At 43.6% G+C, this 26,041-nt stretch overlaps 1 protein-coding gene across 1 annotated transcript in view; it reads left to right on the top strand.

The window, feature by feature from the left end:
* The window catches only part of LOC143940217 (clustered mitochondria protein homolog), a 106,052-nt gene that overhangs the window by 28,232 nt on the left and 51,779 nt on the right, over nt 1–26,041 (top strand). Inside the window, exons 6-9 of the mRNA XM_077461377.1 lie at nt 1,117–1,271; nt 3,487–3,612; nt 5,702–5,849; nt 11,332–11,424. Coding sequence (XP_077317503.1) covers nt 1,117–1,271; nt 3,487–3,612; nt 5,702–5,849; nt 11,332–11,424 — 522 coding nt within the window. The remainder of the gene's footprint in view (nt 1–1,116; nt 1,272–3,486; nt 3,613–5,701; nt 5,850–11,331; nt 11,425–26,041) is intronic.

Below are 26,041 nucleotides of genomic sequence, written 5' to 3'. Positions count from 1 at the left end.
TGATGGTTTTCCCGACGGAATTCCGCTCAAGCTGTCTTGCCTACACACGGTCACACCAAATTCCGATTTTTTTATAACGCGGTGACGTACAACATGTACGACGGGACTAGAAAAAGGAAGTTCAATAGCCAGTAGCCAATAGCTTCCGTCTCGTAGTTGAATCTGAGCATGCGTGAGTTTTTGTGCGTCGGAATTGCATACACACGATTGGAATTTCCGATAGAAATTTTTTCCATCTGGAAAATTGAGAACATGCTCTCAAATTTTTGCTGGCGGGAATTCGGCCAGCTAAATTCCGATGGAGCCTACTCATCGGTCTTTTGCTGGCCGAAATTCCGATCGCGTGTACGCGGCATTAGTTACTAGGAAAAAAAACTGCTGAACCCAGCCTAGATTGCATGGTCCCTGGCTGCCAATTATTAGGGACTGCACAGTTTATTGTCTTTTATCCAGCCAAACCCTTCTCTAGGAGACTTGCACTGACAAAAGAAGATTGGTATGACGCAAAAGTAGCTATTTACATAGATAGTTGCAAACTATATCAAAATTAAAAAATGTTATTTTCCTTTTAGCATTCAGGGAGTTATGAACTGAAAAAGGGTCAGCCTCTTTTGTAATAAAGGGTTTTACCTTCTTCCCTGCAAGATGTTTTCAAATTTACACTGTGCTGCACATGAACAATTCAATGTACATTTTTAGCATGCCTAAGTGCTGGGATGAATGAACTCCTGTAAGCATGTGCTGGAGTTACAGCATCCTTGCCCTCCAATCAGGATGGGTGAGGACCCCAAAGCCAGAAGAAGCTGGGGAGAAGATGTGGGTGTTGGCGACGGAGCTTGAAGGCATCTCATCACTGTAGGGGCGGTGAGTATTGAAGGGTTTAGCTCAACTGTAAGAGCAGATTCAGATTCTTACTAAATACTGGTTCCTTTTAAGTGTTTATGGGAATCTGACCCATCTTATGATGGAGATGGCATACAAGATGAGGCAATAAATGATATTATTCAAGGTATGAAGTCAATTTCAGTTAGTTCATTTTACTTTCTGTTTCTCGGTGTTGTAGCATCCCATCTTACTAACCCTAATTCTTTCAACTATTTTTGTTTTATACTTCAGCCTCCTCACTGTCTTAAATCTTTGATTATGAGCGGCTGGAACCCCCCTCCAGGCAATCGCAGAATGCATGGGGACTTGATGTATTTGACCGTGGTAACGATGGAAGACCATCATATTAATATCACTTCATCCAACAGAGGATTTTACGTCAACCAGTAAGTGCTGCATCGCAAGTATCGGTGTTCAGCAAGTTTATTAGCACATCTTCTACAATAATTTCATTGCAAAAAATACCTGGGTACTTGCAATACGGTTTTTGTTTGACACCGCTAAGTAAACATTACTTTATGCTCTACTGGGCATTAATTAAAAGAGTAAGGTCAGGAAACACTTGCTTACACTTCTCCTTACTGATCTGTGTACTTTATTCCTGTGTTATATTGTAGCTCTATAGCTTATACCATAAGCTCTTGCTTCTATCCCGTACTAATTATTAATACGTTAATAATAAGTCTGAAATCATTATTTTTCATTTTATCACATTTATCGTATTTACTCAACTGTATTTGAGCATCACAAACCAAAACACGCTATTTAATTTTTTTTTTTCACAAGAAACTATTTAATTTATTTTTAATATTCAGAGCAATCTCCCCCAGCTATCCATGTCTCCATGCTTTATTTTATTGAGAAGTCAGTTTGAAAAACACCCCCTAGCATTTCTAGCTGTAACCATCTTGAGCGAAGGCAGGTTATTCATGTTGCAGTTTAAAGTAATAAGGAATTAAAGCATGAGGATTAAAAATAGTTAATGTTGGTTGAGACAGTAACGTTGCACTTTATCAAAAAGTACTTAAAGGGGAACTTTACCCTTATCTTAAAAATTACAACAAAAGCATCCTTAGAAATGTTTACAAATGGCAATCGAAAAATGGATACTTATTGATAATTGTAGGATTTTTATTCCCTACATAGCTGTTTTCTTTTCCACCCTATTCTTCCAACCTATTCTTCTAATTGTGGACATTTTAACTGAGAGCAGATTAACCTCTACCGTTACTTCTTTGAGTCTACCTCCTGGAACATATGACAGTCCACATCATCTAAGGGGGAGGGCACTGGTGATGTAGCCTCCCCAGGATGCATCTGTGAGGCCAGGGTTATATCACCATGTCTCACGCAACCAGGAAGTGGAAAAACAGTCATTAACCTCTTCCCGATCGCCAAACACAGATATACTACAGCAGGGCAGTCGCTCGTCACCAGCTCACGTACTAGGTACATGATCTGGCAATTCCGGATATAGGACACGCATGTGCGACGCCGGGGACCTATTCCCGCTGTAATTGGACATCAATCGCGATGTCTACTGGGACCCACCGAACCTTCGGGAGACAGGCAGAAAGACAGTCTGCCTATGTAAACATGGCAGACCGCTGTTCTGTGACAAGGGAAAGCAGTGATCTTATGTTTCTGCTAAGCAGGAACACTGATCTCTGCCTTCCCACAGTACAACCCCCCCCCCCCCACACACACACAGTTAGTAAGTGCTCCCAGTGAACACAGTTAACCCTTTGATCACCCCTGATGTTATCCCCTTTCCTGCCAGTGTCATTAGTACAGTGTCAGTGCATATTTTTTAGCACTGGTCGCTGTATTAGTGTCACTAGTCCCCAAAAAAGTGTCAGTTAGATGTCCGATTTGTCTGTCGCAATTTCGCAGTCCCGATATAAGTCGCTGATCGCCACCATTACTAGTAAAAAATAAATCACAATATCCCACGGTTTGTAGATGCTGTAACTTTTGCGCAAACCAACCAATATATACTTATTGGGATTTATTTTACCAAAGATATGTAGCAGAATACATATTGACTTAAGTTGATGAAGAAATTAGATTTTTTAAATTTTTTTTATTGGGTGTGTTTTATAGCAGAAAGTAAAAATTATTGTTGTTTTTTTCAAAATTTTCGGTCTTTTTTTGTTTATAGCGCAAAAAAATAAAAACCGCAGAGGTGACCAAATACCACCAAAAGAAAGCTCTGTCTATTTGTGGTAAAAAATAAGGACATACATTTTAATGGGGTACAGCTTCACACGCCCACGCAATTGTCGTTTAAAGCAACGCAGCAGCGTATCGCAAAAAATGACCTATCATAAAAGGGGGTAAAGTTTAAAGTGGTTAAAAGTAAAAGCAACAAATGTTTACCTAATATTTAAATTGTATATACTTTATATTTAACTATTTGAATATAAGGTGGTTTCATATTAGCACGCAGTACTGGTGATGTGTTATTTAGTAAAAGGGGCAAAGTTCTGCTTTAAATGTATTATGATTAGAGGAATACAAAATATCACCAGACCTGCATATAGTCCTAGAATGAATTTTATCACTCCCAAACATTGACCCACATTCATTTTTGCATTTTAGATCAACTGCAGAAACATTTAATCCTAAACCATCCTCACCAAGCCACTTGAGCCACAGTATTGTAGAACTGCTGAACCAGGTCAGCCCAGCATTCAAGAAGAATTTCATTGCTCTACAAAAGAAAAGGTAAAATTCAAAAAAAATGTTTGACGCGTAGATGGAATGGCACATACATTAGTATCAGCAGATTTACAATGGCTAAAATGAATTGGCCCCATTTTAACCTCCCTGGCGGAGTGTGGTTCAGGGTTAGATTTCAGTACCACCATTAGCGGTAACCCCGAGCCACACTTGGGATTGCATCTCAAGATCCTGGTCCAGGTTACTTACCTTGGAAAGTGATGTGAAAATCAAACCCAAAATAGTCCATAGTCTATCTGCTGTCATATAGAGGTTGATAAACCGTGAATAGGACAGTCTGTGAATAGACAGTGAAAAAGAATCTGTAGCAGGAAAAGGTATTCCGCATGCCTTCAGTGTTCAAATGGAAACACAACAATGAAACCACCACTGGTTGCATGAAGGTTTGCCAGAGTGTCCACTCTGTAGACACAAACGGGCATATGCTCAATGAGTCAGCAGGGCTTGTGGTGTAAACACCAATGTATGGGACCTCTATGTCTGTACTCCAGATCAGGATTGAAGATGGTCCATTTATTCAGGGGATAACTCAGAGAAGCAGTCCTCAGAAGCTGCCAATATGTGAGACCAAGTCCTTTCATGTGTTCAAAATAATATAACCAAAAAAGAAAATACTCCACATAGTGTGAGTCCATAAAAAACATGAGAAACAAAAGAAAATGTATTCAAATTGGGAACACTCACATTTGGTAAGTAGATCAAGCTCTTGAAATGTATAGTTTAGGTAAGGCAATGACATCAGTAGGGCTTGTCCCGATGCGTTTTGTCAAAAGAGACATCATCTGGGATCAATCCTGATCTGTAGCACAGATGTAGAGGTCCCATACATTGGGTTTACACCACAAGACCTGCTGACTCATTGAGCATATGCCCATTTGAGTCCCTACACTCCGGTAAGCCTTCATACAACAGGTGGTGGTTTCATTGTTGTTGTGTATGCATATCAACACTGACGGCACGTGGAATAGCTTTTCCTACTACAGACAGTGCCATCTTATTGAGCAGACACCCCTAGGCACTGCCCAGGGTCCCCAAGTGCTCATGAGGCCCCATCAGGGCTGGGTCTGATCTAGGGGAATACAGTACGAAGGTCAGGTGGTATGGTAACTGCACTGCATGCAAGCTACTTTAGTCCAGTAGCGTTGCTATGGGGGTGCGGCAAGGGGGGGGGTAGGGGAAATGACACGAGGAAGAAGCTGTAGTGGGTGCCATCGCTTGCCCCACTGACACCGTCCACTGCTCTCTTGACCCCTATAATCTATAATCAAACTGCTGACTCCTCTACTCTGCCCTACCTATTACTGTGCTGGCTGCTATTGGACATACTTTTGCATGTCAGCGCGATATACACCATTTTTTCCAGGTTACTTACCTTGTTACTTTGTTCCCAGGATCCTGCAATGTCCCACCGCTGTGTTTGTGGGCTGTATCCTCCTCCTGATGTTCTGTGGATGCGACCCATGGGGGAGGAGGCAAATTCAAAAAGTACAAAATTCATAACACATACATTACATTGTAATCTTAGATTACATTACTGTATCAAATCATTTCACATCCCTTTTGCCCTTTTGTCCCTAGTGCTTTGTCCAGTGCCCTACATGCACGTTTATATTATATATACTGTTCTTTCTGCCTGGAAGCTTGAGATTGTCCATGGCAACCAAAAAGTGTCCCTCAGAAGCGGTTTTAGACCAGCTAGAAAACAGCAATAGTAAAATAGAACGTTTGCATAATTGAACCATAGTGAATCGTGGGGAAATACATTTTATTATATTATTATTTTTTATAATTAGTTATAGTTGTTTATTATATTATAATTCATGATTTTGTGTTTCAAACTTTATCATACCCGGGATGATTACTAGACTCTTGTTTGGACAGATTTAAGTGCATTTTATTTCTAAGAATTACAAGCCTACAATATAAAATCCCAAATTTCTTTGCAAAAGCACGTACCGCTTTGAGATTCAAAAATCTGACATAATCATACCCCCAGGGAGGCTACAGACCCAGGATGGATAAAAGTTATAGTTTTCTAATTGTGAAAGTTTAATATATTTTTTCCTTTTTACAGGGTAAATCGGCATCCACTAGAGAGAATTGCAACACCATATCAGGTTTATACTTGGATTGCCCCTAATACCAATCATATCATTGACTGCGTGCGAGCAGAGGATGCGTACAACTTGCGCCTAGGATATGAGGAACATATTCCTGGTCAGGTATAATAATGCTTCTGTTTTAAGGGCAGTAGAAAACTTTTCCCCTATGCCTTAAAATGAATCTTCTGAAGTCAGGCATTTTTACATAAACACCAAGTGCATGGTCTTTAATGTACAAACTCAAGAAGTCTCAGCATTTCCTTAAGCTTGACAAAGGATGTACCTTGAAGGATGGAGGTGATGAACCTTCCTTAAAGCAGAGCTAAACTCCGCAATACTTACAATTTCAACAGTCTGATGCCCACAACCTCCCTCCCCTCCATTCTCTCCCTGGTTTCTTCTGGGTACCGGTCTTCAGCCAACTTGATTGGCCAGATGGGGGATGATGTCACTCCCTCGCATGTGCAGGGTACAGTCCTCCTGGCCCACAGGCACTGTCGGAATTTAAACAACTGCACATGCACAGTTCGGTGTACATTCCACAGAAGATCGTAAGCAGCCAGGTTGATTTATTTTATTAATAAAGTATACCTGCTGTTCTAATGTAATATACAAAATCATAATTGCAAATAAAAAATATATAACCATACAGTATATCACACTGGGGAATTCTACATGAAAAGAAAAGCGAGTCCACTATGACCAATAAAGTCCATGTGAAAAAGTACACTTTAAATAGGAAGGCTCAAACTATCCAACACCAGAACTTCCAGAAAGTTCATGTGATGATCACCAAGGATAGATGTATGATTACCAGCTGATTTTGATCCTCTTAACAGAAGTCGAAAAGCACCTGTGTATAATGTATTGCAAAGGAATCTCCTTCCACTTCCAGCCTCAGGTTTGGTAGTTCCACCAAACAGAAAGGGGATCCAGCAATCTATTTTTCCAATCTGCATCCAATGCAGCTGTCACATTGGTTGTGCTCTCAACCAAACTGTCACACCATCCAATAGTTGGTGTCATAACTGATCACATGTGCAACATCATGGCAGTTGAAGATTAAACAGAGGTCAAGATGGCAGCTTCCATGGCTGAAAATAATAGGATGGTTTACTTCCACTTTAAGCACTTTTTCGTTTTTGTATATACTCAAAAGCATGGTATATTGTTATTTTTTTCTAGTTTATTTTATTGCAGAAGAAGCCTTGCATTGCTCTTCTGCAATAAAGAGCCTGCCTGTGAAACAATCACAGCTTGTATCACAGCTTGCAAGTGACCTGTATCCTTTGTACATCAGGCAAGTCTGCTCACCCTCCACTATGCTCTGCAAACCAATAAAACGGACCACACCAAGACATCTGGTTCTATCACCACTAAATCTTAATCCACTTAATCCCCACACTAAAACTGCCACTGGATGCCACATCCTAAAACATTTCACCTTTCACAGGGCTTAGTTGTAGGGATAGAGCCTGTCAGATGAGAAGATACTGGTACAATACTGCCATGGTGCTTTTTGGTTATCCATCCCAATGTAATAATTAATTGTTAAAAACAGTCAGAAATACATACATGGATTGGTGTGGTATTGGTCAGATCCAAAACTATGAAGTATACAATAAACTGCAGACTTCTAGGTCAACAAACCCCAGACATTTCATTTTAAAATCAAGTATTTATTTGATATTAAAATATTAAATATTAAAAACAAAAGCTTGTTACCCTCTGCCGATAGTGGCATCCCAAACAACTGTCATTATATCTAAGTTCTTAAGGATTGTTACAATGCATAATTCTTTACAAATACAAATGAGAAGTCAAATGAAAGACAGGAACATATAAATTCAAAACGAATGATGTAATACTGTGTTTGTGGGAGGGGGGACTTCCTGCTAAGTTTTTTTTTCTATTCTTTATTTTGGACAAGGTGCATACAGATACAAACACATCCTATATAAAAAATACATTTTACAATCTGAGCAAATAGCCTTAAAAGCAATACAAATAGAAGGATTAACAGTATTCCATCAGTATTTGTAGGCAACATTTTGTAGGCATCTCTAGGAAAACTCAGTAGTACATGACACATCTAGCCCTTAGGCTGCTTTCTCGCTGCTCCGTGGCAAAACCGCTGTAAAACCGCATATGCAGTTTTGCCACATTTTTGCCGTGTTTACAGTTTTGCACCTGTGAGAAAAGGGCACGTGAGAAAAATGCACCCAAAGCTTTACCATGGGTGTGTTTTTGATGCGTTTTCCATTCATTTCAATGGCGATGTGCGTTTTTTGATTCTTTTATTTAACCGCACCAAACATGCACCAAAAACTTTTAAACATACTACTGACTCTGAACTCACTGGTGTGAAAAGTTCCATTACTGGTCATGCATTTTTCTACCGCTTTTGGTAAGACAAAAACGGAAGAAAAACAGATCAGTGTGATAGGGCGCTAAAGTCTTCAGGGAAAAAAGAAAAGAAAAGTGAAAAAGCAATAATGTGTATAGTGTCCCCTGCAGAAAGAGAAATAGGGCTGTATGTTGTGCAACAAAAAAAAGAAAAGAAAAAATATAAGGTAACACCATATCTGGTATTTTTCATCTATTGTGCTTCTTGTGGAAAATGGTTCCATCAGGGAGACCACTATAAGAGGGGAAAAAAGAGGGGGAACATAAAAAAAGGTTTTGGACTCACCACCCCTAAATGCCCGGGCGTGCCAGAAATTGGACTATATACTGTATTCTGAATAGTACTGCCGATCATGTCAACGGAGCTAGATTTTCACTCATTGAGGAGAACACGTAATCCATGGAAGCCAGGTATCTCAAAATGTTGCTTCTTTGTTATGTATTGTTGCATTCAACTCTTCTACAGTGCTCACAGTTTTTTTAATATTAGATTTAAGTTCTGCTTTAAGGTTGTTTTCTGTGGCCTGATTCTTAATAGCCATATTATAATTACCCCACATGTTGAGAAAGACTGCCCTTTCAGTGCAATAGTGATGTGATAAAAAAAAAGAATCAAAAGCAGGGGGTGTGAGCACCAGAACCATAGAAGACTTAAATGTAGAGCATTGTCTATCTTGACAATATTCTATGTCCAGTGTCTGTTTGGATTTGGAGCCCAGACTTGTTGGTTCTTTCTCCTGTATGCTGTAGGGGACACTGCTGTATAAGAATGGTTCATAAAGGGTCAGATTTCAGTGTCCTTTATTGGTGACCTCTCGGTTACTGCTGTGGTGATGAAGAGAAGGAGATTGCTAAGGACTTTACTTCTTCATGCTCTTCCTAGGTGCACCTGCTTACCTTTTTTAGTGATTGATACTATCCCATTTCTCGATTTTCTTTGCTTAAACATATGTACAAACAGTATTTTTAGTAATGTGTCATACATTGTAAAGATTAAAAACACGCTAAGACTGCAAAAACAAAAAAGAAAGATTCTTCAAAACATTTTGTGCAGGTAAAGAGACCATCTTTAGCTCCACCCCCCACAATCCCCTTAACTAGCACTTCTTTAGCTTGTGTAGATAATGCTAATAACATACTTTTGCAAATGGTTTGGCTCATTTTTATGCAGGAACAGCCCATTCATTTGAATAGGCTACTGTACACACAGGAAGCAAAACGAAAAAGGCCCTGACCCTTTTTAAAACATGCCTGCATGCAGGGGCGTAACTATAGGGGGTGCAGCAGTCGCGACCGCAACTGGGCCCTGTGCTGCAGGGGGCCCATGCAGCCCCCTCTACATATGGCCGGCAGCAGCATAGGCAGCTAGGGGTACCAGTGCGCCATGCACACGGGTGGCTGGAGGTGGAGAGTGACTAGCAGAGCTCCATGCTCGACTATCGCACTGGCTGCTCTTTAGTTGGGCATTCCCCGCATGACCTGTGTCCTCAGCTGGCTCCTCAGAGTACACCCCTCCTGCTCCATGCATTGCCACTCAGTCCGATGTCTGTTCTCCCCAGCCAGATGGGGCACCTAAAAAAAATATATATATATAAAAAAAAAAAACGACTGATGCCAGTGGTGGAACTACAGGGCTCACAAAGGTCATACCTGTGACCACGCCCTGAAGTTCCACCGCAGGACTCGGAGGGAAGGGCCCTGGCTGGGGTTCAGGGGGGCCCTTCATGGTTTCTTGCATCGGGGCCCTGAAGGTTCTAGTTACGCCACTGCCTGCATGGAACCGTATGGTGCTGCTGTGCACCATGCCGTTTCACGCACCCTAAAAATGCATTTTTTTCTAATGCTTGGGGGTGCCATTAATGTTTTGGCTGCAAGTGCCTTCAGGTGTGTGAACACCTATTCCTCCACCTGCTACAATGATTTTGCAGCAAGAGATTGCCAAAGAAAATATAAAGTATCTATTGTTCATCTATGCCAAAGAGATACAAAGCACAGTAATAAGGACTCGTTCACACCATCAGTTTTGGACAGTTTTCCCAGATCAGTTCAACACGTTGGGTTGGCATGCGCTGAAAAAATTAGGACATTTTCTTATTTTTGCACTGAGTGTTCCTACATGCTGTAACACATTACAATGTGCTATATAGAGCTTAAGAATTACATGTAAATTGGGGGGAAAAAAATCCAGCACTGTCATACATTTTAACACTGTGGGGGTATTTACTAAAGGTAAATCCACTTTGCACTACAAGTACAACTTTGCACTGGAAGTGCAGTCGCTGTAGATCCGAAGGGGGCATGCAAGGAAAATAAAAAACAGCATTTTAACTTGCACATGATTGGATAATAAAATCAGCAGAGCTTCCCTTCATTTCAGATCTACTCCTCAGATTTACAGCGACTGCACTTCCAAGTGCACTTTCTGTGCCATTTCAAGTGCACTTTGCACTTGTAGTTTGCACTTGTAGTGCAAAGTGGATTTGCCTTTCGTAAATAACCCCCTAAGGCTCGATTCACATCTATGCATGTTGCTTTTGAGCATTTCTGCAGTGCTTTTTGCGCTGCTTGCCGCGTTTTTGGACATGCGTCCAACCAGCTATATACAGTGTAAAAAAGAAATAAAAAAATGCAAATCACGGTAAAAACACGGTACTTGCGTTTTGGATGCGGGTCTATTGAATTCTATTACTTCCAAACGCTGAATTTTGGGGGAAAAAATGTCCCCGACCCTTTCCAAAAATGCAGAGGCACTAAAATGCATTGATGTGAACATGTTCCATAGGAACCCATGTTAAAAAAAATTCCCTGCATTTCTGCAAAATGCATCAAACGCATTAGTGTGAATCAAGCCTCAGTGTGTGTTTAAGCAAACATCAACAAACACTGTATAGTGTGAATGAGACACAAAAATACTGCTTAAAAAGAGGAGCTCTGGCAATTTTTGCAGAACAGTCCTGGGGCTCAGTAATGGGAAATGTTGCTCATGTATCTTTATTTATTTTTTACATAGTTTAAGGTCACAAGACATACATAATGTGCAGAACGGGATTTAACTAAGGAAGTTTCTAGAGACAACTAACATAAATATTAAGTATCTTGATTTCTGTACAGACATGGATACTTTATATCTTATTATTCATAGATGGTTCTGTCACATAATATAAGTAACAAAAATAATTGGTAATTTGTATCACAGACCAGAGACTGGAATGAAGAGCTGCAGACAACCAGAGAACTCCCTAGGGAGCTCCCGGCAGACCAGCAGCTGCGACAGAGGGCCAATTTTAAGGTAGTTAAAGCAAGTTTTGACTTTTCGCCTATCAATCAAATAAAATTGAAAAAAAATAACATGTTCAAAAGAAAATGGTTTATAAACTTTTGGAATAATTATTTTTCAAATTATTAAAATTGTATATTTACACATTAAAAAATTGTTTTATATTATACTTTGATTATTAGTATTTAACAATTTTACAAATAAACATTGTATTTAAAGTTTCTTCTATGCCACTCTGTTAAGAATATTCTTGCTTATGGGGCAATGTTGACCTTTGTGCCAGATTCTTTCCAATTTTTAATAATAATTGAATGATGGTCTAGGGCAGGGGTCTCCATACTTTGTAAACAAAGGGCCACCTAATCATCTGTCCCCTGTAAAGGTGGCTGTACCGTGGTGTGAGTTCAGGGTTTTGCCCCTTTCCCTGTGGGGTACTCCCCGCAACCCTCTCACAACCAGTCATACAACCCCCCCCCCCCAGTCTGCGGGTAATCTCTATACACCAGGTTTATGCCTTGGGCGCATAGGGGTGAGAGGCAGGAGCCTCTTAGGCCAGGAGAAGTATGTTGCAACAATTCTGCAATACTTTTAAAGAGTTCATCTCAGCCATGGCCCAGCATGCGCCACTTTAAATGGTTTGCCGCAGCCATAAGCATAGCAGACTTCACTTCCATAGTAAGGATATTTTGTTACCACTCCTGAGGCACATTCAGGACTGCTCTGTGTGCATAGTCCCATCCCTGTAGGAAGTATACAGCCCTCCCTCTGGCTCCATGCACCATCTTGAGCACATTTCTCTGCTATAGAAGGCACACTACAGCTGGCATTCAAGTTTATGGGTCACGTCAGCCTTCACGGGGTTGTCCAGCAGCCTACAGTCTGTGCACTGATTGAGGTTGTGAGTAATTCAGGGGATTCCCTTGCCCTCATGGTGAACATCAAACAGAAAATGGAATGCAGAGGCCAGGATGAGGTTTTTCAGGGGTCCTCCCAAAGCTTTGCACCTGAAATTTTGTACCTCATTTTTTACACCTCTGAGCTTCCCTTCATCTCGAGGGAAATCACCTTTGCACCTTTTCAACAAGAGAATTTTTTTTAGCTAACATGATAGATACAATGTAGAAAGTCTCTATAGACTGCACAATGCGCAAAATGCAAGCAGTGCCAGCCACTGTCCCCTGTTGAGTCAATGCCCAACTCATCCATCCTGGCAGCGTTGCTTCCTGAAGGAGGGGGGAGGAACATGGGGAAGTGGAAGGTGAATCCCCAGATTCTGGAAGGTTGGTCAGTAACCCTTGAACTTTCCCAAGCTGAAAGAAACCATTAAAATTATTGTAAAGGCTTGTTTAAAAAACAGGCTGCTACACAAAGAATGCATAAGATAAAAAACCTTCTGCCTTTACAACCCCTTTAAGGTTTTGGTGCTAGAAATGGTTCTAGATTTAATTAGGAGCGTACCTCTAAGACCTAAGGTCACTACTAGTATTGGATACCTTCACAAAACAAAAAACCTAAAAGGTCCTTTCCGGTTCACCCACTAAGGCCTGCTGCCAAAATACTGAGCATTTTCAGGTATACAGGCATTTATTTTTACTGATCTAAATGTATTACACTCATGTATGTGCATACGCTAGAATACACATAAAAGAAATGCCTAACATTTTGGCCAGGAATACTGATGTTCAAACATCAGTACTGTGTACAAGTAACCCAATACAAGTTATTTTGAGGACTGACCGCAGTTGTATTACTTGAAGATGTTCCATTGTCAAGACATAAAGGAGTCTGTGTCTTGTACTGTACAATTAAGAAAATAGGATTTTTATATACAGCTTACCTGTAAAATCCTTTTCTTGAGAGTACATCACGGGACACAGGAGCTTCATTACATAGTGGGTTATATAGGCACCTCTGGTGATTGGACACTGGTTGACCCTAATTAAGGAGAATTCCTCCCCTATATAACCCCTCCCATTTGGGAGGCACCTCAGTTTTGTAGCAAAGCAATAAGAAACCACGTAAAACCCAAGAGGGGCGGGAGCTCTGTGTCCCGTGATGTACTCTCAAGAAAAGGATTTTACAGGTAAGCTGTATATAAAAATCCTATTTTCTTGATCATACATCACGGGACACAGGAGCTTCATTACATAGTGGGATGTCCCATAGCAATGCTCAGGTTGAGGGGAGGGAGACACAGATCATAAATATAGACCGCCAGGGACCGGAGGACCTAAACTGCAGCCTGCAGTACACTGCGCCCGAAGGCAATATCCTCTTGCCCTCTGACATCCACCTGATAGAATCTGGTGAATGTGTGGACTGATGACCAAGTCGCAGCCTTACAGATCTGAGCCAGGGAGGCCTGGTGATGCACTGCCCAAGAAGCACTAACAGCCCTAGTAGAGTGCGCTTTCACCCGAAAAGGAGGAATCTTCCCCTTTAAGCCATAGGCCTGAGAAATAACTTGCCTGATCCACCTTGAGAGAGTGGACTTTGACGCTGCCTGGCCCTTTTTAGGGCCTTCCGGCAGGATAAATAAACAATCAGTTTTCCTTATCTGAGAAGTTGCTTGAAGATAAACACTGATTGCTCTAACCACATCCAAAGTGTGTAAAGATTCTTCCTCTGTGGACTGAGGGTCCGGAAAAAAGGATGGTAGGATTACATCCTGATTCAAATGGAAACCCGAAACCACCTTAGGTAGAAAGGACCTGTTGGGACGCATGACCACCCGATCCTTATGGATAATTAAATACGGCTCTTTACTGGAAAGAGCTGCCAACTCTGATACTCTTCTAGCCGTAGATATGGCTACTAAGAAGACCAGCTTTTTAGTCAGGAGAGCTAAAGAAGCCAGATGCAAAGGTTCAAATGGTTGCCCCTGTAAGGCCGAGAGAACCAAATTCAGATCCCATGGGCATACCGGAGGTTTAACTGGCGGTTTTGTCCGCATGGCCCCCTGGATAAAAGCCCGTACCAGGGAATGTGATGCAAGCGGTTTTTGAAAAAAATACAGACAGGGCCGAAATCTGCACTTTGATAGTGCTTATGGCCAAACTCATTTCTAGGCCTGACTGGAGAAAGGCCAGGATTCTGTTAATGACATACTTTCTAGGATGCCATTTCCTGAGTTCACACCAGGAAACATATGTCCTCCAGATTTTGTAATAAATAAGCCTGGAGGCCGGCTTTCTGGCATTGACCAGAGTAGAAAGGACTGGCCCCGAAAGGCCACGGTCTCTCAGAATGTGGGTCTCAGCAGCCAAACCGTCAAATTCAGACTGCGTAAAGCAGGATGGTAGATTGGACCCTGTGAGAGCAGATCTGGCTGGAGAGGGAGGGTCCATGGCCTGCCTACTGCCAGCTTCATGATTTCTGCATACCATGGTCGCCTGGGCCAAGCCGAGGCCACCAAAAGGACCGACTTTGTCTCCCTCTTGACTCTTCCCAGGAACCGCGACAGAAGCGGGCTCGGGGGGAAGGCATAGATCAGATTGTACTGATCCCAGGGAACTGTCAGAGCATCTGACCCCTGAGCAAGTGCATCTCTTGTCCTAGATACAAACTTGTCCAGTTTCCTGTTGAACCTGGATGCAAACAGATCTACGTCTGGAGTACCCCACTTGTGACATATGTTCTGAAACACGTCGGGGTGCAGAGCCCATTCTCCTGGGCACAACTGCTGGCGGCTGAGGAAATCCGCCTGCCAATTCTCCACTCCTGGGATGAAGACTGCAGAAAGACACGGAACATGCTTTTCTGCCTAGACAAGTATGCGATTCACCTCCTTTTGGGCCACCAGACTTCTGGTACCGCCCTGGTGATTGATGTAAGCCACTGCGGTGGCATTGTCGGACTGAACCCGACAGGGGTCAAGTCCTGGGAAAAAAAGTGTGGGAACTCCCACCCAAGATCCATTCCCCCACCAAAAAAAAAAAAAAGTACGCTCATATGCATATATACTTCAAAGAAAATACAGTACAACATTTATTGTAAAGTGCAAGTTTACAAAAACAAAATAACGTGTCAAACAAAACAATCAACACAATGGGTGATGATCTTTCCCTCGCAGGGAATTTCTACCACAAATACACCCTGTTCCAAATTCTGTTACACAGCCCATTAGAAAATATCCCACAAACAGGAATAACGTTGTACTTGGCGTTTAAGATTATCAACTTTCCGAGATTTATTATCATCTGCGCTGCGATGTGTGGTCAGCCATTTTGTGACATATGGCAAAGGATCCCATAAATGCACAGGGGGGCCAATGAGACTAATAAACAATAGAGAAGATAGGCGTTCAATGCCAAGCCCACTCCTAATGGGTGACATCACCAAATTCATATATATATACTCATACTCCTTTAACAAATAAACTGCAACATTTATAGTACCAGTTTACAAGGACACCTCCAAAATTCACATGCCTTAAATAAATCTAGAACAGATGTAACAAAATAATTTAAGCTGTATGCTATACTAATAAAAAACCACCACAAATGTGTGAAAACGGTTCCCTCGCAGGGGATTGCAATGACTGGGGGCCCCTTCTGCACTATGTCTCTATGCAAGCTATGATATGTGGGGCCCCTTCTGCCGCAAGATGTCCACACATGTGTTGGTCTGTGCAGGGGAGGGAGGTCGGGCATGCTGAGTGTGCCGGCCCGGAGCTCCTCTTCTCAGGCTGCCTGTATTGTTTCTGCAAAGTGGGGCTCAGGCCCCAGGCCACTCACTCATCTGTTCCCATCAATGCAGCCTGATCAGTGCCCATCAAATGGAGCTTTGTCAGTGCCCCCATCAGAGAGCAGGGGTTCCCTTCAGACAGCCCCCCCATCAGAGTGTCCCCATAACAGTGCCCTCATCAGAGAAGCAGGTGTTTTCACGGAGGGGGGAAGTAGCAGAATGGAGGGGGACACAGAGGAAAACTGGAGGGGGGCAGAGAGGAAAACTGGAGGGGGACAGTAGCAGAACAGAGGGGACATTAGCAGAACGGAGGGGACAGCAGAACGGAGGGGGACACGGAGGAAAACTGGTAGGGGTGCAACGGATCAAAAAACTCACGGATCGGATCATTCCTCGGATCAGAGTCATGGATCGGATCATTTTTCGAATCAGCAAATAATTATTGAATTTGCAAAAACCTGTGAAAATGCCACCACCATATAGTACCCACTGCAATATACATCTCCCCCACTGTAATATTGGCTGAGCATGGATGGGTATGTCTGGGTATTGGCAGAGTAAGTATTGGCAGGGTAAGCATTGGCAGGGTATTGCAGAATATTGGCAGGGTAGGTATTGCAGAGTATTAGCAGGGTATGTATTGCAGAGTATTGGCAGGGTATGTATTGCAGAGTAGCGGTGGGGTATTGCAGAGTATTGGCAGAGTATTGAAGAATATTGGCAGGGTATTGCAGAGTATTGGCAGGGTATGTATTGCAGAGTATTGCAGGGTATTGGCAGAGTATTGCAGAGTATTGGCAGGGTATGTATTGCAGAGTATTGGCAGGGTATGTATTGCAGAGTATTGGCAGGGTATGTATTGCAGAGTATTGGCAGAGTATTGCAGAGTATTGCAGAGTATTGGAAGAGTATTGCAGAGTATTGGCACAGTATTGCAGAGTATTGATAGGGTATTGCAGAGTATTGGCAGGGTATTTATTGGCAGAGTATTGGCAGGGTATTGCAGAGTATTGGCAGAGTATTGCAGAGTATTGGCAGAGTATTGCAGAGTATTGATAGGGTATTGCAGAGTATTGGCAGGGTGTTGCAGAGTATTGGCAGGGTATTGCAGAGTATTGGAAGAGTATTGCAGAGTATTGGCACAGTATTGCAGAGTATTGATAGGGTATTGCAGAGTATTGGCAGGGTATTTATTGGCAGAGTATTGGCAGGGTATTGCAGAGTATTGGCAGAGTATTGCAGAGTATTGCAGAGTATTGATAGGGTATTGCAGAGTATTGGCAGGGTGTTGCAGAGTATTGACAGGGTATGTATTGCAGAGTATTGGCAGGATATTGAAGAGTATTGGCAGGATATTGAAGAGTATTGATAGGGTATTGCAGGGTGTGTATTGGCAGAGTATTGGCAGGGTATTGCAGAGTATTGGCACAGTATTGCAGAGTATTGGCACAGTATTGCAGAGTATTGATGGGGTATTGCAGAGTATTGGCAGGGTATTGCAGAGTATTGGCAGGGTATTGAAGAGTATTGGCAGAGTATTGGCAGGGTATTGCAGAGTATTGGCAGGGTATTGAAGAGTATTGGCAGGGTATTGAAGAGTATTGGCAGAGTATTGGCAGAGTATTGAAGAGTATTGGCAGAGTATTGAAGAGTATTGAAGAGTATTGGCAGAGTATTGGCAGAGTATTGAAGAGTATTGGCAGAGTATTGAAGAGTATTGGCAGAGTATTGGCAGAGTATTGGCAGAGTATTGAAGAGTATTGGCAGGGTATTGCAGAGTATTGGCAGGGTATGTATTGGCAGAGTATTGTGGAGTATTGACAGGGTATTGCAGAGTATTGGCAGGGTATTTATTGGCAGAGTATTGGCAGGGTATTGCAGAGTATTGTCAGGGTATGTATTGCAGAGTATTGCAGAGTATTGACAGGATATTGAAGAGTATTGGCAGAATATTGAAGAGTATTGATAGGGTATTGCAGGGTGTGTATTGGCAGAGTATTGGCAGGGTATTGCAGAGTATTGGCAGGGTATGTATTGCAGAGTATTGGCAGAGTATTGACAGGGTATTGCAGAGTATTGGCAGGGTATTTATTGGCAGAGTATTGGTAGGGTATTGCAGAGTATTGATAGGGTATTGCAGGGTGTGTATTGGCAGAGTATTGGCAGGATATTGCAGAGTATTGGCACAGTATTGCAGAGTATTGATGGGGTATTGCAGAGTATTGGCAGGGTATTGCAGAGTATTGGCAGGGTATTGGCAGAGTATTGAAGAGTATTGACAGGGTATTGCAGAGTATTGGCAGGGTATTTATTGGCAGAGTATTGGCAGGGTATTGCAGAGTATTGGCAGGGTATTGAAGAGTATTGGCAGAGTATTGGCAGAGTATTGAAGAGTATTGACAGGGTATTGCAGAGTATTGGCAGGGTATTTATTGGCAGAGTATTGGCAGGGTATTGCAGAGTATTGGCACAGTATTGCAGAGTATTGATAGGGTATTGCAGAGTATTGGCAGGGTGTTGCAGAGTATTGGCAGGGTATGTATTGCAGAGTATTGGCAGGATATTGAAGAGTATTGGCAGAGTATTGAAGAGTATTGGCAGGGTATTGCAGAGTATTGGCAGGGTATGTATTGGCAGGGTATTGCAGAGTATTGGCAGGGTATGTATTGGCAGAGTATTGGCAGGGTATTGCAGAGTATTGACAGAGTATTGCAGAGTATTGATAGGGTACTGCAGAGTATTGGCAGGGTATGTATTGCAGAGTATTGGCAGAGTATTGTGGAGTATTGACAGGGTATTGCAGAGTATTGGCAGGGTATTTATTGGCAGAGTATTGGCAGGGTATTGCAGAGTATTGTCAGGGTATGTATTGCAGAGTATTGCAGAGTATTGACAGGATATTGAAGAGTATTGGCAGAATATTGAAGAGTATTGATAGGGTATTGCAGGGTGTGTATTGGCAGAGTATTGGCAGGGTATTGCAGAGTATTGGCAGGGTATGTATTGCAGAGTATTGGCAGAGTATTGACAGGGTATTGCAGAGTATTGGCAGGGTATGTATTGCAGAGTATTGGCAGGATATTGAAGAGTATTGGCAGAGTATTGAAGAGTATTGGCAGGGTATTGCAGAGTATTGGCAGGGTATGTATTGGCAGGGTATTGCAGAGTATTGGCAGGGTATGTATTGGCAGGGTATTGCAGAGTATTGGCAGGGTATTGCAGAGTATTGACAGAGTATTGCAGAGTATTGATAGGGTACTGCAGAGTATTGGCAGGGTATTGCAGAGTATTGGCAGGGTATGTATTGCAGAGTATTGGCAGAGTATTGTGGAGTATTGACAGGGTATTGCAGAGTATTGGCAGGGTATTTATTGGCAGAGTATTGGCAGGGTATTGCAGAGTATTGTCAGGGTATGTATTGCAGAGTATTGACAGGATATTGAAGAGTATTGGCAGAATATTGAAGAGTATTGATAGGGTATTGCAGGGTGTGTATTGGCAGAGTATTGGCAGGGTATTGCAGAGTATTGGCAGGGTATGTATTGCAGAGTATTGGCAGAGTATTGACAGGGTATTGCAGAGTATTGGCAGGGTATGTATTGCAGATTATTGGCGGGGTATTGCAGAGTATTGGTGGGGTATTGCAGAGTATTGGCGGGGTAGTGCAGAGTATTGATAGGGTAGTGCAGAGTATTGATAGGGTATTGCAGAGTATTGGCAGGGTATTGCAGATTATTGATACTGATAGGGTATTGCAGAGTATTGATAGGGTATTGCAGAGTATTGGCAGGGTATTGCAGAGTATTGATAGGGTATTGCAGAGTATTGATAGGGTACTGCAGAGTATTGGCAGGGTATGTATTGCAGAGTATTGGCGGGTATTGCAGAGTATTGGCGGGGTATTGCAGAGTATTGATGAGTATTGGCGGGTATTGCAGAGTATTGGCGGGGTATTGCAAAGTATTGGCGGGGTATTGCAGAGTATTGGCGGGGTATTGCAGAGTATTGATGAGTATTGGCGGGGTATTGCAGAGTATTGATGAGTATTGGCAGGGTATTGCAGAGTATTGATGAGTATTGGCAGTATGGATGAGTATTGGCAATTTGGCAGGGTATTGCAGAATGCAACTTACTTACACACTACTAGTGACTGACCTCCTGGTATTCTCTTCCCTTCTGTTCTGGGGGGAGAAGAACTAAGTAAACTCACAGTGCAGCGGCTGTTTCCACAGGAGGCACTGGGTAGAGGGGAGCGGGAGGACAGTCCGGCGCGTCACACTGACGGTCTCGTGCCAGTGCGTGCCCACGCCGAAGTCATGTGACCGGTTGCTAGGCAGGGGCCGCTCCGCATCTAGCAACCGGTCACATGACTTCGGCGTGGGCACGCACAGTCACTCGGCGGCTGAGGAGCGGCGCGGACTACGCGCTGCATAGCCTCAGCCGGCCCGGCTCAGATAGCTAATGGGAACGGCGTTCCCGCTGTGGAAATAGTACGGGAACGCCGTTCCCATGCGTTCCCGCAGCACTCGAGCCCTGGAACCCGAACCGGGAAACCTCGCAGTCTGTAAGACCACTCTATGAGTGCCATGTAAACTGCCCGAATCTCCAAGATGTTTATGGGCAGTAGATTCTCGGTCGCAGACCATTTCCCCTGCGAGCATGTTTCCTCCAATACAGCTCCCCAGCCTGTCAGGCTGGCATCTGTTGTGATAATCTTCCATGAGAGAGGAAGAAAAATTTTGCCCTTCAGCAAATTCTTGGTTTGTAACCACCAGACAAGACTCTTGTGTGTCCCTGGGGATAGACGCATAGGAAGATCCAGAGATTGGGGCTTCCTGTTCCAAGCCGCAAGGATGCATCCTTGCAGAGGCCTTGAGTGGAACTGGGCGAATGGGACGGCCTCGGAGGAGGCGACCATCTTCCCTAACAGTCTCATGCACAACCGAATGGGGGAAGATCTTCTGCCCAGAATCAGGCGTACCAGATCCCCAATGGCCAAGGCTTTTAGCCTTGGGAGAAACACCCTGCCCTGAGCGGTGTCGATGATCATACCTAGGTATTCCAACCTGGTAGTCGGTTGTAGGGACGACCTTTCTAGGTTTATGATCCAACCTAGGCGTTCTAGATGTTCTAGCAGTTTAGTGACGCTGCGACTTAGGAACGCTGCATTTTTCTCCACGAGAAGCAAGTCGTCTAGATAAGCCATGACGGCTATGCCCTGAGCTCTTAGGATTGCTAAGAGAGGGTCCAGAATCTTTGCAAAGACTCGAGGGGCTGTAGCAAGCCCGAATGGTAAGGCCACGAATTGAAAATGGCGCCGCTCTACCGCGAACCTTAGAAATTTTTGGTGTGCGGGAAAAATTGGCACATGGAGATATGTATCCTTGATATCTATTGATGCCATGAATTCTCCCCCTTGCAGGGAGGAGACCACAGTGCGGATTGACTGCATTCGGAAGGACCGGATGTGTAAAAACCGGTTCAGATCCAGGATAGGTTTGACACTTCCATTTGGTTTTGGAAGGGTGAAGAGATTTGAGTAAAAACCCCGAACCCTGATCTTTCGGGCTCACTTCTACTATCACACCCTGGGATAGTAGCTGATCTAAGGCCAGAAATAGCGGTTTTTGCTTTACTGGACCCCTGGGGATCCTTGACCTTAGGAAACGAGAAGGTGGAATCTCCTGAAAACTCTAGCTTGTAGCCCAGAGATACTGAAGAGATCACCCACTTGTCCTGGATCTCTTTCCGCCAGACTCCTGCAAACTGCGGGAGCCTTCCCCCCACTCTGCCGAGCGGGGCGCCCCTTCACAAGGAAGTTCTTGGGCTTTGCTTGGCAGGCTTTCGCCCCCAAGTCTTTTCCTGCCCCTGGGCTCTGCCTTGAGCCTTTCTAGTAGAGGAGGGCTGAGAAGGCCATTGCCACTGCTTAGAGCTTGATGCTTCGGGAGAGAGAGCACGCCTGAATAACGGACGTTGGCTCTTTTTGATTGGAGTAGTTTTTACCCCCTGATATTTTGGACGAATTTATCCAAACAAAACGTTCCCCTTTAAACGGGAACCCAATCAAATGCTTCTTGCATGACAGCTCAGCTGCCCAATTCTTTAGCCATAGGGCCCTTCGCATGTGTACTAACATGAGGGACAAACGTGATGCTTGTTGGACGGAATCCAAAATCGCATCAATCATAAAGCACAGAATATGAGGCAGTTCTGCATAATGTTCTACTTCCTCACTGGGAAGGATCCCAAGCATCTGCTTAACCTGTTCCTTGAGGAACTGACACAACCCCACGGCTGCGACTGCAGGTTGCACCACAGCGCCAGTCATGGAAAAGGAGGCTTTTAATAAGGTTTCCAGCTTCTTATCAGTTGGATCCTTTAAATACCTGCGCAATATCCAAAGGACAAGTCAGGTTTCATTCACGCAAGAAACAGCCGCATCAACAGATGGGACCCCCCACTTCTTGGTGAAACTTTCCTCCACAGGATAATGCAAAGAAAACCTTTTTAGGAGGAGCAAACAGTTTATTGGGATGTCCCCAATCCTTATACAACAATTCATCCATTAAGGGATGGATTGGAAAGGAATAGGCAGTCTGTGGGGCTTTCCTGACTCCCAGGGAAGAAACAGAGGACGTAGCGACTTCAGCAGCAGGCATTGTGAATGTGGTACGCACCAATTCAGTATAATACTGCACCTGTTTTCTGAGTGCCTGGGAGGAGGGAACTATCTCCTCTTCCTCTGATTCATCCGACTGCTCATGATCTCCATCCTAAGATAGGGATCTCTCCTCATTTTCAGAAGATTCATCTGAGAGAGGAATTTCAGCAGAGGGAGGGGATCTACCCCTTTTCATGCTATATTTCAGGGAAGCAGTAATAACATTCATTATTTTCTCTTCAAAACCCTCCAATGTAGCCCTAAGGGAGTATCTCAGTGACATAAACCGGGGCTGACACATTAGGAGAGGCTGCAAACCTGACAGGTGCACTGACTCTTCTAGAGAGGCTGGCTCCAGTCTTGCAGGGGGGGGGGATGGTAACTTACAGGCACTCTTTTCGAACCCCTGGACCTAGGTGGTGATTTACCAGTGCCCTTATTACCTCCCCCTGAGACCCTCTTACGAGGAGACATAGTACTAGGCTACAAAGCAGAGGTACTAGTACAAGTGCGATCACTGTTGCGCTTAAAGTCTCACAATAATATATATGCTTAAATTGCACAACCTGATGCTGAGTAGGTGTCTTAAGGTTTGCCTGGATCCAATCCCCACGGATGCTTACTGCCCACAGCTCCTGTGTCTCCAATTACAGCCCCCTGACGCTCTGGGCTTTTAAACTGCCGCCTGGCGCCTGCGCAGTACAGCGCCGTGCACACTGACGTGCACGGCTCGCAACCACACCCCCCCCCCTCCTCCATTAGGCCGGGAGCGCGCCCGGCGCTCGTGCATGCGCCCGTGCACGAGGACCGCGGAATCCAGGAGGGGGAGGAGAACCCAAAACGGAGCTGCATGGGACCCCCGAACTGCGTGGGACCCCTGTTTACCTTATTTGTGGCAGGGACTGCAATGGAGACGTGAGTTAGCTGGAGAAACAGGCTTTCACTGAGCGTGTGTATTGAAAGGCATGTAAGTATGCATCAGGCTGCTCTTACTCCCTCTAGTGGTGGAAACCAGGTAAGACATACAACTACTCACAATGAAGAAATCCATTCATATATTAAATATACAGGATAACTTCCCTTACCTGTCCCCGCCGCAGGAATTGCTGAACCAGACAAATTCCAGCCTTCACCCATCAGGGCGGGTATTGTTAGCCAACCTTCAGGTATATCTGGGGCTCCTTCTCGGAAGAACCTCCCACCTGGGCCATGTAGAAAGCTCTGCCAGAAACTTTCGTGCGCTCTGTATAAACAGTACACCAAGTCTGGTTTTCCCAGAGCCCAGTCTTCCAATGGAGAGGACTTACAGGCAAAACCTCGCTTCTTCGGCTGACAAGGCCCGGGTACCATACCATCTTGGGAGTCAAATATCGGCCCGAGGTATGGATCCGGTTTGTTGTAGCCCTTCGGTCCTCGCAGGGACCTGCATAGAGCTAAAGTTTTACGTGACCATCACCTAGACACTGGCGAAAAAACTGAGGTGCCTCCCAAATGGGAGGGGTTATATAGGGGAGGAATTCTCCTTAATTAGGGTCAACCAGTGTCCAATCACCAGAGGTGCCTATATAACCCACTATGTAATGAAGCTCCTGTGTCCCGTGATGTATGATCAAGAAATAAGGATTTTGACTTAGTAAAATCCATTTCTAGGAGTACAGTACAAGACACATGCCACCCTTCCTTCCAGGCCAGGACGGCCTTTTCCTCTTGCCGGGAATGGAAGGAGCTATATGGGCTGTCCTAACAGCTTGAAGGTGGCAGAATATAACCCATAGTCAAGACGTAAAATGGACCTGTGTTCTGTACTGTACTCCAAAAAAAGAATCTTCTAGGTCAGTAAAACAATTCTTATTTATTTTTTAGACACTTTTGAGGGATTTCCTATCACTTGCTATTTTGGCTATTGGACAGGAAGTGAGGGGAATCTCCCAAATGGGACACAGATGGAAAAAAGTAAATAAAATCTGACGGGTTATAATCCTACCTTGCTCTATCCAAAACAAAAAGGTTTTTCCTTTAGTTCTACATTGATGCACCAGTTCACGCTCTAATACCAGCTTTTACTGGACCTATTTGATATGGACCTGTATATGTTTTATGTTCTGTCAGAATTCTGTATTGATTTGGGGAGTCTTTATTGAATGGGAACAAGTACATTGGTGTGCAAGGGCTCTATTTTGGGAACTCTGTCCAGATCCGGGGGGAATGCAGTCTTAATCCAGCTGCTCTGGAGAATACCCTTTTGTGCTGTACATTCCATACATGTGCAGGGTATTAGGTTTTAAAGTTCAGTCTCTAAGTTAAGTACATGGTGGGCATTGTGTTATTTGTGTAAAAGAGCACTTGTGTGTTCAGGAGCTGAATTCCATTCATATGAAGACATTCTATGGAATGCGTGAAATGCTGTCCACACTTCTGATGTGAGTAGGATTCCTTTGGCTGTTATAGAGCCCAAACATCAAAAACACAGATGCTTTCAAAAGAAAACTTTGATATTACTGATAAAAAAGATCTTCTGTAGCTATTATAAAAGATGATTGTCCTAAAGTATATCATTCTAAAGTAATAATAATTATTATTGAATAGAGTAGGGAGTAGTTAAGAGATAGGAAGGCTAAAGCTTTTTTGGTCATACTTCCCTTCTAGGTCACAAGAGTTTATTTACTTGTGCACTCCTGTGACCCAAAATCAGCCAATGTGGGCTACAGCTTTACAGAGTCAGATCATCACAGAGCAGCTTCAGGCCTTGGAAGGATCCAGGTCATATTGGCAGGATCCACCCAGATGCCCAATCGGCAACTGTCTCAGCCTCTCATTGCGCCGCTGAGAGCCAAAGCCAGCATCTCCCATCACCTCCCTAGCCTGATGCTCTAGTGAGCTCTAGAGGTGCAGAGTGCGGTGACTGACTGTTATCGATCTCTGCTTCCGGAAGTCTGAGAACTGAGAGATTAGTGGTCATGTGATCATTCAATTCTTGGGCTTAGAGCCGGCAGGGGACAGCTGCAGCATAGAAGTGAGTACATACAATATGTTTTTTGTTTTTTTTACCAATGGGCTGATATTGCATTGGAATGCGGAGAAAGTAGTACACCATTTATAAATAACACGCTGCACCAAATCAAATGTGATGCCATCCGATTTGGTGCCAGCAAATGCACTGTGTTTGCGATCTGCGTTTGGGGTACTGATAACATTATATTTGCATCCGCAGCAGATCTTAAGACATGGGGGGTTATTTACTAAAGGCAAATCCACTTTGCACTACAAGTGCACTTTGAAGTG

The sequence above is a fragment of the Lithobates pipiens genome, unplaced genomic scaffold (genome assembly GCF_037356315.1).
Source record: "Lithobates pipiens isolate NorthernLeopardFrog02 unplaced genomic scaffold, aLitPip1_a1.2 Scaffold_3, whole genome shotgun sequence".
NCBI lineage: Eukaryota > Metazoa > Chordata > Amphibia > Anura > Ranidae > Lithobates > Lithobates pipiens.
The sequence above is the reverse complement of the archived record's forward strand: the minus strand, read 5'-3'. Positions and strand labels throughout refer to the sequence as shown.